This window comes from Trichechus manatus, unplaced genomic scaffold, assembly GCF_000243295.1.
Source record: "Trichechus manatus latirostris isolate Lorelei unplaced genomic scaffold, TriManLat1.0 scaffold00030, whole genome shotgun sequence".
Lineage (NCBI taxonomy): Eukaryota > Metazoa > Chordata > Mammalia > Sirenia > Trichechidae > Trichechus > Trichechus manatus.
The window spans coordinates 17,638,458-17,655,376 of NW_004443966.1; the positions used below are offsets into that span (position 1 = coordinate 17,638,458).

Genomic DNA, 16,919 nt, shown 5'->3' on the forward strand with positions numbered 1-16,919 from the left:
ATAGGGATTTAATATGAATTATTTTTCCAATAAATTTGAAGGAATTACACAATAGTAATAGTGGGGAAAAAAAAGGTCACTTTCAAGTAATCAGTGTCTTCTTCAGTACTCAGAGTGCTGTGAGTTAACACCATACTAAAAATTCCTGCAGTAAAATAAGAAAACTTCAAAACAATTTGTATGATTTAATTTATTTTTTAAAAATGGATTCAGTTTTACTGGGTCATAAATAAACTTAGCATATAGTTGGCAACACTTTAAGGAACACTGATGAAACCCCAAAGAGAAATATACTCCAAACAATTTACCAAAAGTTAAACAATTTTCACAAATCCTACAATTAACCACACTTGCAGGAATTCCAACAAGTGTGCCAATAAGTGTGAAGAAAAGCACCACTGAGCAGGGAAACTCAGCAGTACTTCTTATTTATAAATCTGAGAACAAAGATGGAGAATGTGTAGCTCACCACCATTACTTACTAACACAAGACAAATCAGCTACTAGTGGGAAAGGGAAGACAGCATATTCAAGTAAAGACCAAAGCTCCATGTTAGTGATATTTAAACAGCAATTTGAGGAATAAAGAGGAAAAAGAAAACAGTTTCAGTACAATAAATATTAGCAATAAAAGAGAATACAGGTTTTCCAGGCTTTAGGAAACTTGTGAATCATTTACTTACGGACCACTTCTACAGTTAGGGCATAAAGTCTAAATTTAAGTAGGTTTGTCTTAAAAATCAAAAGCGAATAATTTAACGATAGAGGCAAATTAAATAAAACATAAACAATTAAACTAATTAAGTTCTATTAGTTTATATTTATTGTACAACAGGGGTTAAATCCCATTTCCATTGTATCACTCAGACCTGAGGCCATGTCCCTGCCCAAAAAAAGGATTTCTGTAATGCAAGTGCCCAGGGTCATTTTTTTAAGGTGTATTTCATAAACTGTACAACCGAACACAAGTACACAATCAGTGAGTTTTAACAAATGTTTATATTCCTATGCTCCACACCTCAACAGAACATTTCCAACACCTCAGCAAGTTCCTTCACCCCCCTTTCCTGTCAATACCACCCCTGACTCTCACCAGAGACAACAAAGTTCTTATTTCTATCACTATACATTACTTGCTTGCACTTAAACTAAATGAAATCATATAGTATGTATTCATACTTTCAAGTCTGGCTTCTTTTGCTCAACAGGTTTTTATGACTCAGTATTTTCAATGACCTCATATGCATGTGAAAGCTGGACAATGAGTAAGGAAGACAGAAGAAGAATTGATGCCTTTTAATTATGGTGTTGGTGAAGAATATTGAATATACCACGGACTGCAAGAAGAACAAACAAATCTGTCCTGGAAGAAGTACAGCCAGAATGCCCCTTAGAAGGGAGGATGAAGAGACTTCGTCTCACATACTTTGGACATGTTATCAGCAGGGACCAGTCCCTGCAGAAGGACATCATGCTTGGTAAAGTAGACGGTCAGCGAAAAAGAGGAAGACCCTAATTAGATGGATTAACACAGTGGCTGCAACAATGGGCTCAAACACAGCAAAGACTGTAAGGATGGCGAAGGATGGGGCAGTTTTTCCGTTCTGTTGTACACAGGGTCGCCATGAGTCGAAACCGACTCAATAGCACCTAACAACAACAACATTATGAGCATCAGTAGTTCATTCCTTTTTATTGCTGAATAATGTTACATGAAAGGAATATATCACAATTTAGTTATCCATTCTTGCACTGCTGGACATTTGGGTGTTCCAGCTGGGAGCTATTATGAATAAAGCCACTATGAACATCATTTTTTGTGTGCCTGTGTATAACAGCTTTACTAAAATATAATTCACATATCATACAATTCACCCATTTAAAATGTACAAAGTCAATGGTTTTTAGTATATTCACAGTTGTGCAAAATCATCACTATCAATTTTAGAACATTTTCATATCGAAAGGGAATGTGTACTCTTCAGCTATCATCTCTCCTGTGATGGCTAATTTTATGTCAACTTGACTAGGCTATGGTGCCCAGTTGTTTGGTGAAACACTAGTCTAGACATTGCTGTGAAAGTATTTTGTAGATCATCTGATCAGTTGAAGGCCTTAAGAGCAAAAACTGAGGTTCCCTAAAGAAGGAATTCTGTCTCAAAAGTAATATGGAAATTTTGCCTGGTTGCCTGTCAGCCGATACTTCATCCATTTTTATGGCTGAATTACATTCCATACATTAGTTGATGGACGTTTAGGTTGTGTCCACCTTTCAGCTATTGTGAATAATATTGCTATGAATATGTGTTTACAAGGTTTTGTTTGAACAACTGTTTTCAATTATTTTGGGTATATATCAAGGAGTAGAATTGCTGGGTCATATGTCAACTTTATGTTTAACATTATTGGAACTGCCAAATTGTTTTCCAAAGTTAAGTGTACCATTTTACATTCCCACCAGCAATGGATGAGAGTCCCAATTTCTCCACAATGTCACCAACATGTTATTTTCTGTCTTTTTTTATCAAAGCTATCCTAGTGAGTGTAAAGTGGTATCTCGCCATGGTTTTGATTTGCAAATGATAACTAAAGACGTTGAGCTTCTTTTTCTGTCTTTACTGGCCATTTTTGTATCTTCTTTGGAGAAATGTATATTCAGATCCTTTTTCCACTGGTTATTTAATTGGTTTGCCTTTATACTGCTGAGTTGTAAGACTACTTTATATATTCTGGATAGTAGCTCTTATGTGATACGTGACTTGCTAATGTTTTCTGCCATTCTGTGGGTTGTCATTTTACTTTTTTAATAGTGACCTACGAAGCACTGAAGTTTTAATTTTTTTTGATGAAGTCAACTTATCCATTTTTTTCCTTTGGTTGCTTGTGATTTTGGTGTCATATCTAAGGAACCATTGTCTAATGCAAATCAGGAAGTATGAATCTTCCAACTTTGTTCTTCTTGCATTTCTGGATCCCTTTCCATATGAATTTTAGGATCTGTTTGTCAACTTCCACATAAAAAGGCAGTTGAGGTTTTTATAGGTACTGTGTTAAATCTATAGATCAGTTTGGGGAGTACCACCATCTTAACTACATTAAGTGTCCAAATCCATGAACACAGGATGTCTTTCCATTTACTTAGATCTTCTTTAAGTTTTTTCAATGATGTTTTGTAGTATTAAGTATACAATTTCTGTACTTCTTGTTAAATTCATTTCTAAGTATTCAATTTTTGTTGGTGCTCTTATAAACAGAATTATTAATTTTGTTTTCAGATTGTTCACTGTTAGTTTATAGAAATATAACAGATTTTTGCATGTTGATCATGTATCATAGAGCCATGGTGATCTCCTTTATTAGCTCTAATTGCTTTTGTGGGGTTTTGTGTTGTGTGAACTCCTTAGAATATTTTATATATAACATCATGACACCTTCAAACAGGATAGTTTTACTTCTTCCTTTCCAATCTGCATGTCTTTTCTTTTTCTTGTCTAATTTCACTGGCCAGAACTTCCAGTACAATGTTGAAAGGAAGTGGCAAAAGTGTACATCCTGTCTTGTTGCTGATCTTAGGGAAAAGCATTCAGTCTTTCACCATTAAGTATGACACTAAAACAAAGAAACAAAAAACCCTTTGCCGTTGAGTCAATTCCGACTCATAGTGGCCCTATAGGACCGAATAGAACTAACTGCTCCAGAGGGTTTCCAAGGCTATAAGTCTTTATGGGAGCAGACTGCCACATCTTTCTCCCACAGAACAGCTGGTGGGTTCAAAACGCCAACCTTCTGGTTAGCGGTTGAGCGCTTAACCACTGCATCACCAGGGGTTTTTGCAGATGCCCTTTATCAGGTTGAGGAAATTCCCCTCTATTTCTAGCTTGTCCAGTGTATTTATCATAAAAAACTTTTGTCAAATGCTTTTTCTGTATTTATTGAGATGATCATGTGGTTTACATCTTTCATCCTATTAATATGGTGTGTAAGACTGATTAATTTTTCGTATGTTGAACCAACTTTACATTCCTGGGATAAATGCCACTTGGTCATAGTGTACAATCCTTTGTATTTGCTGGATTTGGTATGCTAGTTTTTTGTCGAAGATTTTTGTGTCCAAATTTACAAGGGATCTTGGTCTGTGCTTTTCTTTCTTGTGATGGCTTATCTTTCTGGTAATGTCTGTGCTTTTCTTTCCTGTGATATATCTGAGTAATACTGGCCTCATAGAATGAGATGGAAAGTGTTCTCTCAACTACTTTTTTTTTTTTAAGAATTTGTGAAAAATTGGTGTTAATTCTTCCTTAAAATATTTGGTGGAATTCACCAGAAAATTTACTGGTCCTTTGCTTTTTTGGTGGGAAGATTTCTTAAGTTACTAATTCAATCTCTTTGGGAGTCTCTGGGTGGTGCAACAGTTAACCCTCGTGGCTGTTAACTGAAAGGCTGGTGGTCAAGTCCACCCAGAAGCACCTCAGAAGAAAGGCCTGGCAATGTACTTCTAAATATCAGCCATGAAAACCCTATGGGGTACAGTTCTACTCTGACAAATATGGGGTCACCATAAGTCAGAACTGACTAGACAGCAACTGATTTAGTTTCATTTTTTGGTCAATTTCTTTACCTGTTATAGGTTTTGTTTGAACAACTGTTTTCAATTATTTTGGGTATATATCAAGGAGTAGAATTGCTGGGTCAAATCAATTCAGATTTTCTATTTCTTCATGAGTCAGTATCAGTATTATGCATCGTTCTAAGAATTTGTCCATTTCATCTAGGTTCTTATTTGTTGCTATACAAATGTTCACAGCATTATAATCCCTTTTATTTCTGTAAAAGTTGATAGTAATGTCCCCTCTCCTTCATTGCTGAATTTAGTAATTTGAGTCTTGTCTCATTTTTTGCTTGGTCAGTCTAGTTCATGATTTTCCAATTTTGTGGCTCTTTTCAGAAAATCAATTTTCGGTTTTATTGAGTTTCTCTATAGTCTCTACTCTCTATTTCATTTATTTTAGATCTACTCTTTATTATAACCTTCCTTCTGCTTGCTTTGGGTTTAGTTTGCTCTTCATTTTCTAGAGTCTAAAGGTGTAAGGTTAGGTTAACTGATTTGAGATCTTTCTCCTTCTTTAATGCCAGTGTTTACAGCTATAAATTTCCTGGATTTTCTCAAGGACCACCCTGACATTTTCTTTATCTCTTTGTCAAGTTCCTCTGGGCAGAAAAATTTATTTGAAGTGCTTATATGTCAGAAAACTATGCAACAATGTTCTATTTAAGGCTAGAGCTGCAGTAAGCAACAGTGTGGTTTCCAGTAGTCCACAAGTATCTACCTATGAAAATGCTCTCCCACAGAATGTGAAAGAAAATATTTTATGATTTAAAAGGAAGGCACACAGACTTAAGTATCCTGCTTTATCCATTTCTAAATTTCAATGTAAAATCCAATAAACTGAGTTAAGGGTAGAAGAAAATTAACACTCCATTAACAGATGCTTTACATATATTATCTGACTCTACGCTCATAATTTTAAAGAAGGTATTAACCTTCTTTTACAGACAAGAAAAACTGCTCATGTCACAAAATCAGTCAAGAGAAGAGATGACACTTGATTGATTATAGAAGCAGATATTACACTATCTCCATCCCACTTTTTTTGTCTCCTGATTTATGCTTTCACATCAAATTATGTTTCATTTGTATTAAAAGCTATGGCATAAGAAGAAAATGGAGGAGGGTATCAAGATTAAATTCTAAATAATTAAATGATCAATTATCACTTCTGTTTTTGTTTTAAAAAAAATCATAGCAATGACTTACTGAGTGCCTACTAAATACTAGGCGATTTACACTTATTATCCTGTGAACAACACATACATACACATACACACACACCACAGATCCACTTAACCATATAAAGTTCAGTCAACTCATGAGATATGAAACATGACGATACTGTATGGTAGGAAAACAAAAAGAATAAAATTATTATTATGTCTTGTTACGTGGAAGAGAAGTAAAAAACTTTAAAATGAAGTATGGTTGAATATTCATATCTACTGCTTACCAGTTTTTCTCTGAATGTGTCTTTTTCCAGCTTCCCTGAAAGCAACCATTGCTCTGAAAAAAGTTCGGAGAACTGCCCATCGGAAAACAGCTACTGGATCAATTCCAATCATCCCAGAGATAAATGCATTCTTGCTACTTCTCAGAAGAGCTACAATATCTGGGCGCATATGATCTGTATTTTTTTCCCGAAAATCCTATGTGAAAAAAGTACCAGTGTTAATTTTTTAATTATTAAAACCCAAAGGAAGATGGGTCATGTTTGGACAGTGGTTGAATAAAGACTATAGAAGTGATTTCTATTCTGGGTAACTAACTGGACCAGATATCTTCTACAAAGTCCCGGTCAATCCTGAAACTACTAAATTCTGTAAAACATGTAAATTAGAATGAATATTCCACAATTTTATTGCAGCTTGTTAAAATACTAGTCAGGAAGAGTCTCCCTGAAAGAGTATCACATAAAGTGAAAAGAGAGTTGAATAACAAAAAGGAGCCAGTCATGAGAAGACTGGGAAGAGCATTCCAAGCAAAAGAATCACCTACTATAAAGATCTTACAGTGGTAATGAGTTGGACACGTTAGGAGAAAAGCATTAAGACCAGGAGATAAAGTATAGTGGGAAAGGTGAGAGTGGTAGAAGGTTAGGCAAATAAATAGGCAAATTTAAACTCTGTAAGCCTGAGCTAGGAGTTTGGATTATACACAAGTGTAAAGGGAACACACTAAAAGGGAAATGACATGAGCTAACTGGTGTTTTATGAAGAATATTGATTACTATGTAGGGAAAGAATGAAAAAAGGGAGAGCAGCAATTGCAATATTCCAGATAAGAGCTGATAATGACTTCAACTAGGCGGACGACAATAGTGGAGAGAGAGCAGTTGTCATATTGGGATGTTTTGAAGGTAAAAGCAAAAGAACTTGCTGACAGATTGGGGGACAGTGAGAGAATGAGGGAGAATCAGGCAAACACCTGTATTTTGAGTGTGAGTAACTAGATGGATGGAGGTGTCATTTACTGATATGGAGACTAGTGAAGAAGTAAGTTTGGGGATGAGAAGTAGGGCTCAAGAAATCAGCTTTGTCCAAGTGAAGTTTGAGATTGTGAGGATATTAATAATAGCAGATAATATTTATTGCGAAGTTACTATGTACTTGGGACTCTTCTAAGTATTTTACATATACTGTCTCATTTAATCCTCATAACAACCCCTTGAGGTAGATACATTATTCCCATTTTTATAGATGAGGAAACTGAATACAGAGAAGTTAAATAACTTGGCCCCTATCCCTCAACTAGTAAGTGGAAAAGGAGGGGTTCAAACATACTCCCTTATAGTCACTATACTGTGTCTGCATACAGACATCAAGTAGGCAGCTAGATACACGAGTCTGAAGTCCTAGAAAATATACTTGGTAGCATCAGCATATAGATTTTTAAAGCTATAGGCCTAGATAAGATTATCTAAAAACTGTAAATAGGCAGTATTAACCATCTGCCAAAGAATGGGGGCCAGAAGGGACAGCACACACTAAAATAGGTTAGAATACCCCACGGAAAGATTAGGAGGGCAAGAAGCTTACACTTCTGAAAGAAAGTCCAAGACTGTTTTGTACAGGCTAGGCATTTGGCTATAATCTTACAATTATAACCACACCCAAACGAAAGAATTAATAAGTTGGTGAGTAAGCCACTCCAAGTTGGAGCAGGTTCATAGAACACTTCTAACTCAGAATTATGTGAGGAACGTGTCTAAAATGAGCTCACCTACCCTCATGCCCAGAAGGCAGCTTGGATTCATCCTATTATCTTTAGAATTTTCCTTTCCTAATTCTTCCTTGTTCTGAGAAGAAGGAAAAGGAGGAAAGAAGCCAGGAGCCTTGCTCCCTGGCTTATTCCTAAAAATTCTTACAGCAAGAGCGTATATTATAAAACAAAGTTCGTAACACTGAACAAGAATTTTCAAATCCAAATCACAACCCCCTACTACTATCACTAGCTAATACCTACTGAGGGCAGACAAGGTGTCAGGCAATAAGTTAAGTGCTTTACGTAACTGATTTCATTCAATTCTAATGAAGCAAATTCAACTACAAATGATACTTTGCTGATAAACAAAGAGAAGGAAGCTTGCCAAAGGTTAAATAGTAAGTACTAGTCCAGGAACTGCAACACCAATCTGCCCTACTCAAAAGACCATACCTCCAATTAATCACTACACTCTACAACCTAAAATTCTAGAATTATTTTCCACACCTGTCAAGTGTTGACAGTAACCAATGAATGACCTTCATTTTCTAAATAAAATGTTCTCTTCTCTCTGTCCTCCTATTTCTAGATTTCTCAGTACATTTGACATAACTGACATCATTCTTCTTACAACTCTTCTCCTGTTTTCTGTAACAACATACTTTTGTGGTTTACTACTTACCTCTTGTGCTCTCCCTTTTCAGCTCCCATTGCCACTTCCATATTGGAAATTTTTAGAGTTCTTATTTTTTTCACTCAATTCTTTAACATCACATGATCTCAACTATATCTATGGCTTTAAACACTGTATGATGAGAGCCAAATGTGTATTTCCAACTTAGATCTCTTCTTGTTATTTCTTAGATCCATTTGTACACCTTAAAGGTATCGCCAACTTGAAAGAGAATGTGTAATTAATTCTTTCTTTAATGTTTAGAAGTATTCTCCAGTGAAACCATATAGGCCTGAAATTTTCTTTATGGGAAAGCTTTAAATAATTCATTCAAATTATTTAACAGACATAGGATTTTCAGATTTTCCTGTATTTTCTAGTGTAAGTTTTGGTAAACTGTGTTATACATGAATTTATTCATTTTATATAAGTTGTCAAATTTGTTATCAAAATGTGTTCATAACATTCTCTTAATATCCTTTTAATCTTGTAGATATCTGTATCTGCAAATCTTTTTATCTATTATCAGTTATTGTCTATCTTTAATTTATATTATTTTCTGTTATCTTTCAAGGAACTAACTTTTGACTTGTTGACTTCTCTATTGTAAGTCTACTTCCTATTGCACTGATTTCTGGTCTTTATCATTTTCTTTCTCTAATTTCCCTGGGTTTAAAGACACCAAATTTTCTTTGGCTGTTCTTTTTCTAGTTTAACATGGACGCTTAGATAACTGCTTTTCAATCATACTTCTTTTCTAATATATGCATTTAAAGTTATAAATTTGCCTCTAATAACTGCTTTAGGAGTCTGAGTGGAACAAGCAGTTTGCGATTGGCTGCAAACCTAAAGGTTTGCGGTTTGAACCCACCAAGCAGCTCTGCAAAATAAAGGCCTGGAGAACTGCTTCCATAAAAATTGCAACCAAGAAAACCCTAAGGGAGCAGTTCTACTCTGTAACACATGGGGTCGTCATGAGTCAGGGGCCAACTCCACAGCATCTAATAACAAATAATTGCTTTAACTGTATTCTATAAATTTTGATGTTTTATTTTCATTTTTGCTCAATTTAAAAATAATAATTTTAATTGAATTTTTTTTTTTTTTACTCATGGTTATTCAGAAGAGTTTTGCTTAATTTCTAGACACCTAGGGAATATCTAGTTATCCTAATGATATGTCAAATGGGTCAGTTATTTAATAGTGTTGTTGAAATTTTTCTGTTTTTATTGATTTTGTGTCAGCCTGTTCTGTTAGTTACTGAGAGATCTGTGTTGAACTACAATGGTGAACTTGACTGGTTCTACTTTTGCTCTCAGTTTATTTCACGGAATTTGAATCTTTGACATTAAGTACACACAAATTTAGATGGTTATGTCTTCCTGTTGAACTGATCTCTTTTATAATTATGAAATGCTCCTCTTTATCTAGAGTAATACTTCTTACCTTAAAGTCTTTGTCTGATAATGATATAATTTTACCAGCTTTCTTTCAATTAGAGTTTCCACAGTGTATTTTTTCTCCATCCTTTTACTTTCAACCTATCTGATCAGCACAACAACGTGGATGAATCTTACATACACAAGTGTATACAATACATGATTCCATTTATCTGAAACTAGTTAAGGATGATAAAAATCAGGATAGTGCTTACCTCTGAGGGAAGAATGAGCTGGAAATGAGCATGAAGGAAATCTATACTTAAATTTGTGTACTTTATGTACCTCGTTATATGATTTTATAGCTCAAGTTAAAAAAAAAGTCTTAACCTTTGTTTTAAAACCTGTTCCTTCCCCATCTTTTCTATCTCAAGAAATAACACCTCTAATTCACTCATCTGCTCTAGCCTCAGAAGTCATTTATTTACCTAGAACCCATCAATAAGGTCTGTTGACTGTACTTCCAAAATATATCTCACTGTCATTTGGATCTCTCTCATCTCTACCGAGACCCCTCTGGTTCAGTTTACCTTAACCTTCCACCTCGACTATTAAAAAAGCTACCTAACTGATCACCGAGCTTCTACTCTTATTCTCTGCTATTCCTTCTACTGAAAGTAACCAAAGTAGTCTTTAAAAAATATAAATCACATTCCCTCCTTAAAATCTTTTCATGATTCCCCAAAATAATCTCAATAAAAAACGAACTCCTTTAACTTGGCGTAGCTGAATACCTGACCACCATCCATTCCCTAAATTCATTTCATGCAACTCTCTCTCTTGCTCATTATTATCCAACTGTTTTAGATTATTTCAACATATTAAGCTCTTTCCTATCTCATGACCTATAATAATCATCTTCCCAACTCTTTACCAGTTAATACTTACTTCAGGCCATCCCTTTAAATTTCTCAGAAAGGTATTTATGGATGCACAAATTAAAAATATATCCATCCACTATTTCACTATTTTCTCTCATAGAAAACATTCTTTTATTTATAGCACATACCCCATTTTCATTTCTATATGTATATGTATAAATGCACACACATACATACATACAGACATATGTATGTATATGTGTATATGTATATACAGAGTCAGGAACATGGCTGTCTAGTTTACTTATATATCATTGCCAATACTCAGCACAAGGTCTGATAAATGGTCTGTGTTCAATGAACACTTCTTGAATATATGGATGAAGGGACAAGTGATCTTAATTCGACACTCATCTCAAAACCCAGGAAAAAATATGTTACTCCACTACTCTCCTTATCTTCACTGTCTTGCCTGGGAAATGAAGTGCCTTAAATGGCAGGCTTAAACATTAAGTGGTGAAGAGTAATGGACTCACCAATTACAAACAAGGAAATGAACAAAATTATAAAGATTCCCTTCCACAGGGTTAGGAGTTCCAATATATTCATTAGGCATGCAGGCTCACAAATACTTAATGGTACATGAAGACATGAAGCCTCTGTCAGACCTCATGGATCTAACAGAAGAAATCTGACGAACTAGGAGGATGAACAAGCAGGTTTGAGACATACAGACACTATTCTTTCGGATCTAACAAAAGCTCTTAGAAAGGACTGACAACATCAGGTTTGTCTGCAGGAGGAAACCAACAAAAACACTTCCTAAGACAATAATGTATTGAGAAGCAGAATCTGACTTTTACTGACCAAGAGCCTCCACCAACTACAAAAAAGGTAGCGTGCCAAGTGCCAAGGACAGTGACACAGTTAAGAACACAACTCTGCCCCGAAGGCATATTCAATGAGAAATTTACTGACCTTTACCCCATATTTAACTTTTCCAGCATAATGCTGTATGATGAAAGCAGGCTCCATCACCGCTGGGAATTCAATGTAAGAATTATCTTCATGTTGATGCTTAAACTTGTCTAGCAATGTTTGATTTGTAGCCTGTGGAAAGCTAAATTAAAAAAAAAAAAATGATAATACTGAAGAAAGAGGCAGCAATTAGTGTAGTCTTTTAAAGTAGTTTATAATCACATTGCCATCTAACACGTTTAGTAGTTTAGTTTACAATGAGCTTCCATCTATATTATGTAATCAGATTTTCAAAACAAGCTAAAAGTGAGTATAACAATGACTCGTGTCCCTATTTTATAGTTGAGGGATCAAAAGCTGTGACTTGCCCAAACTCACATTTTTCAAGTAGAAGAACTGAGAAAATAACTCAGGTCTTTATTTAGCTTAGGTCTACTGCACTACTGCAAAACCCAAAGGAAAATAAAAACCAAATCATATTTCGTTTCAGGCCTAGAACTTGCAAAACAGAAATAATTTCTCAATTTGAATAAACCCACTGCCATCGAGTCGATACCAACTCATAGCGACCCTGTAGGACAGAGCAGAACTGCCCCATACGGTTTCCAAGTAGCAGCTAGTAGATTCGAACTGTTGACCTTTTGGTTAGTAGCTGAGCTCTTAACCACTGCGCCACCAGGGCTCCCTCAATTTGGGTAGATCTTTTAAATCCATAGTCATTCTTTGTTTTCCTATTTCTTCATATATAAATAAGAAATAATTTTCTTACCAATACCAATTACTAGAGCCCTGGTGGTACAGTGGTTAAGAGCTTGGCTGTTAACCAAAAGGTCAACAGTTCAAATCCACCAGCCACTCCTTGGAAACCCTACAGGGCAGTTCTACTCTGTCCTACAGGGTCGCTGAGTCAGAACTGACTTGACGGCAAAGAGTTTGGTTTTTTGGTTTTTTTTAATACCGATTACTACATATTTTTATACTATATATATTATTACTTCAAATATACAACAATGGGTTTGTATTCATTGGTGATCACTTCATATCTAGGAATTATTCAGATAATATTTATTAAGAATTAACTGCATAAAGATGCATCAATTGGTCCCAACCCACCAGGAGCAAAGGAGAATGAAGAACACCAAAGACACAAGGAAAATATTAGCCCAAGAGACAGAAAGGGGCCACATAAACCAGAGACTCCACCAGCCTGAGACTAGAAGAACTAGATGGTGCCCAGCTACCACCAATGGCCATCCTGACAGGGAACACAACAGAGAGCCCCGATGGAGGAGAAAAGTGGGGTGCAGAACTCAAATTCTAGTAAAAAGACCAGACTTAATGGTTCGACTAAGACTGGAGGAACCCCTGAAGAGATGGCCTCTAGGCTCTCTGTTAACCCAGAACTAAAACCATTCCTGAAGCCAACTCTTCAGACAAATATTAGACTGGACTATATGGCATAAAATGATACTTCTGAAGTATGTGCTTCTTAGTTCAAGTAAATACACGAGACTAATTCGGCAGCTCCTGTCCGGAGGTGAGATGAGAAGGCAGAAAGGGATAGGAGCTGGTTGAATGGACACAGGAAATCCAGGGTGGAAAGGAGGAGTGTGTGGTCACATCATAGGGATAGCAAGCAGGGTCACATAACAATGTGTGTATAAATTTTTGTATGAGAAACTAACTTAAGCTGTAAACTTTCACCTAAAGCACAATTTAAAAAAAAATCACTAGTAGCTGGGCATAATAATTGAAGGGCTTGCAGAACACACAGGAGGTAGTGTATAAACTAGATGTTAAAGACTGGGTAGAAGTTTCCGATAAAGGAAATATCACATAAAAAGGAGAGCGAGCAAATATCTTTCAGAGAATAGTTTTAACTGTAGCTGAAATAATGAGAAATGATTTAAAAATGCTGAATACTAGATCTAATATATGCAAATGACTCCGATTATAACAAAAACGGTTAATTACATAGTATCTGTTGGAATCAGTGAGGAAAAAGAATGGCTTCTGGTGTCAGCCACAGCTGAGATTATCAGGCCTCTGACACTGGGCAAAGTAACTTCTTTGAGAACAGTTTCCTAATCCATAAAGTGGGTACAATACCAGGTATCACAGTGCTAGGAAAATTAAACAATACTAGTAAAAACATCTAACAGTAGGTGGTACCCTATAGGGATTTCAAAAATGTTATTCCCCTAGTCATCTAGGCCTGCTGTTACATTCAGATATCTTCCTCAAAACATCTCCCCCATCTAGGTGTTCCTTTCTATTTCAGAACTCTAAAGCCACTTTAAAACCTCAAACAGAGACTATGGCAACAGCCTTTATACTAGTCTCTCTGATTCTAATCTTACCTTATTTCGAGTCACCAAAACATTATCAAAATAAATTTTCCTACAATAGTGCTTTAATCATGTTCCTCCCCTACTCAGAAAAATCATGGTCACCAAAGCCAAAAGTCTGATTCCAAGCTCCTAAACCTAGGCCAACTCAACTTCTGCAAAAATAGTGGCACTACTGCACAGAAGAATTCTTTTCTTCAGGCAGTATGCTCATCTCATTGTCTCTAAGTAAGGGTTTATTTACCTTCCAATCTAATCCTCTGTAATCAAATAGCTTATGATTTATTTTTCCCCTACTTTTAAATGGAGAACAGAAATTGCTGAAGGAAGAAAGCAAGAAATGAGCGTAGCCTTTACTCCAAACTAAGAATGATGGAAAGGAAAGCTCTCTACAGGTCCTGTATTTAACAAACATTTGTGGATACCATACAGCAAGGAAAAGAGCTTGGATCAGAGGTAAATCAGACATTATTGCCCATTTCAAAGTTCTCAATCCAGCCCAAAAGCTATCTGCAAGGATAGCATTAGATTAGTGTTTTTATGCATATAAAGAAGTACCTCTGGAGCTTTCAAAAACACCAATGCCTGGACCCCAACTCCTGTGATTCAGATTTAATTGGTCAGGATAGGACCTAACATCAGTACTCTTTATAATTTTCCAGGTAATTCTTATGTGCAGACAAGACCGAAAAATGCTTCCCTAAATAAATGCTTCAGTCTGTTAAAATGCAGATTCTGATTCAACAGGTCTGGGTTGGAAGCCTGAGACTCCACATTTTTAACAAGGTCCAAGATGATGCCAGTGCTGCTGTCTGCAGCTCATACATTGAGTACTATAGGGAACACTGATAGTACTCCTAACACCTTATTCATACCCAGCTCTGAGACTTTGCTTACACTATTGTCCTTCCTAAATGCCACATTGCATCCTTTATTTATTTATTTTATTATTGTTGTGCTTTAAGTGAAAGTTTACAATTCAAGTTAGTCTCTCATACAAAAATTCATACATACATTGTTATGTGTCCCTAGTTGCTCTCCCTATACTGTGACAGCACACTTCTCCTTTCCACCCCAGATTTCCTGTGTCCATTCAACCAGCTCCTGACCCTCTCTGCCTTCTCATCTCGCCTCCGGACAGGAGCTGCCCATTTAGTTTCATGTATCTGCTTGAGCTAAGAAGCACACTCTTCACGAGTATCAATTTATGCCCCACAGTACAGTCTAATCTTTGTCGAACAGTTGGCCTTGGGAATGGTTTTAGTTTTGAGCTAACAAAAGAGTATGGGGGCCATGGCTCTTGGGGTCCCTCCAGTCTCAGTCAAACCATTAAGTCTGGTCTTTTTACTAGAATTTTGAGTTCTGCACCCTACTTTTCTCCTGCTTCATCAAGGACTCTCTGTTGTGTTCCCTGTCAGGGCAGTCATTGGTGGTAGCTGGGCAACATCTAGTTCTTCTGGTCTCAGGCTGATGAGTCTCTGGTTTATGTGGCCCTTTCTGTCTCTTGGGCTAATACTTTCCTTGTGTCTTTGGTGTTCTTCATTCTCCTTTATTCCAGGTAGTTGGGACCAATTGATGCATCTTAGATGGCCGCTCGCTAGCTTTTAAGACCCCAGATGCCACTCACCAAAGTGGGATGCAGAACATTTTCTTAATAAACTTTGTTATGCCAAATGACCTACATGTCCCCTCAAACCATGGTCCCCAGACCCCCGCCCCTGCTACTCTGTCCCTCAAAGTGTTTGGCTGTATTCAGGAAACTTCTTAGCTTTGGTTTAGTCTGGTTGTGCTGACTTCCCCTGTAGTGTGTGTTGTCCATCCCTTCACCTAAGATAATTCTTGTCTACTATCTAGTTCACACTGCATCCTTTAAAATCGAGCTTACATAATGCTGCCCAAGGTCATATAGCCAGTAAGTAGCAGAGATAAGATTAACCAAGCCTTCTGACTCAAAACCCACACACCTAAAGCACTACAAACACACTAAACGAAGCAGGAACACTACTAAAGATATATCTCGTGCTATATTTTCCCTATAGAACAAAATATTTCTTTAGAGGAAAAAGATTCAATCTAAGTGAGTCTCAAAATAACTCTTCCTAAATATTACTAAATTTTTTTCAATCCCACTTTACAGGTAAATGGCAGAGGAAAAATATTTCATGTTTTCATGCATCTTCTGGGATGTTAAGGCATAGAGACAAAGGTGCTTCATTTTTAGGAGGAGACAATAACTACACAACTAACTCAAAGTGAGGAAACTAATATTATTGTTTATTTAAAAATTTATATGGAGGACTGAATATAGAAACTGAATTGAAGGGCTGATTAAAAGGTTATTGAGTCCAGTCTCCTACCTATAACAATACCCTGAAAAAGAATGCAAAATAATTACTAGGATAACGAATTTTATTACTTTATGAAGCAGGTGCTAATCAGCTCTAAAGATTAGAAAGCTCCTCCTTATATTGAGACAAAGTCCCCTTGTAATTTCTGGCCATGTGGTTTAGCTCCATAAGCTTTTGGCTAACAACAAAGAGATGACATTTTCTTTATTGGGCAATGTTTACCTCTATGTGAGGTAGTAACTGGCCAGGGAAATACCCTCTACGTATAATAAGATGTACACTCAATGAAATTTTGCTTAAAGAATGACAAGCCAGACATGACCCCCTTGCTCTATTCTACCTCAATTGCTACTCAAAACTACCTTAAAATACATAGCAGACAGCACTGTCATTTATCATCATTTCCTTTCTGCATGCAAAAAAACTGAGGATCAAGGACATTAAAAAATTTGCCAAGGGTACGTAAACAGAGTTAAGATATAAACTTTGGACTTTGGAT

General features: G+C 36.2%; 1 protein-coding gene across 10 annotated transcripts in view; it reads right to left on the bottom strand.

The window, feature by feature from the left end:
- The window catches only part of MYO9A (myosin IXA), a 247,183-nt gene that overhangs the window by 124,893 nt on the left and 105,371 nt on the right, over positions 1–16,919 (bottom strand). For all 10 annotated transcript variants that reach the window (XM_023729773.1, XM_023729771.1, XM_023729777.1 and 7 more), the window contains 2 exons: positions 11,725–11,866; positions 6,063–6,258 (listed from right to left, as the gene is read on the bottom strand). In XM_023729773.1, coding sequence (XP_023585541.1) covers positions 6,063–6,258; positions 11,725–11,866 — 338 coding nt within the window. The remainder of the gene's footprint in view (positions 1–6,062; positions 6,259–11,724; positions 11,867–16,919) is intronic.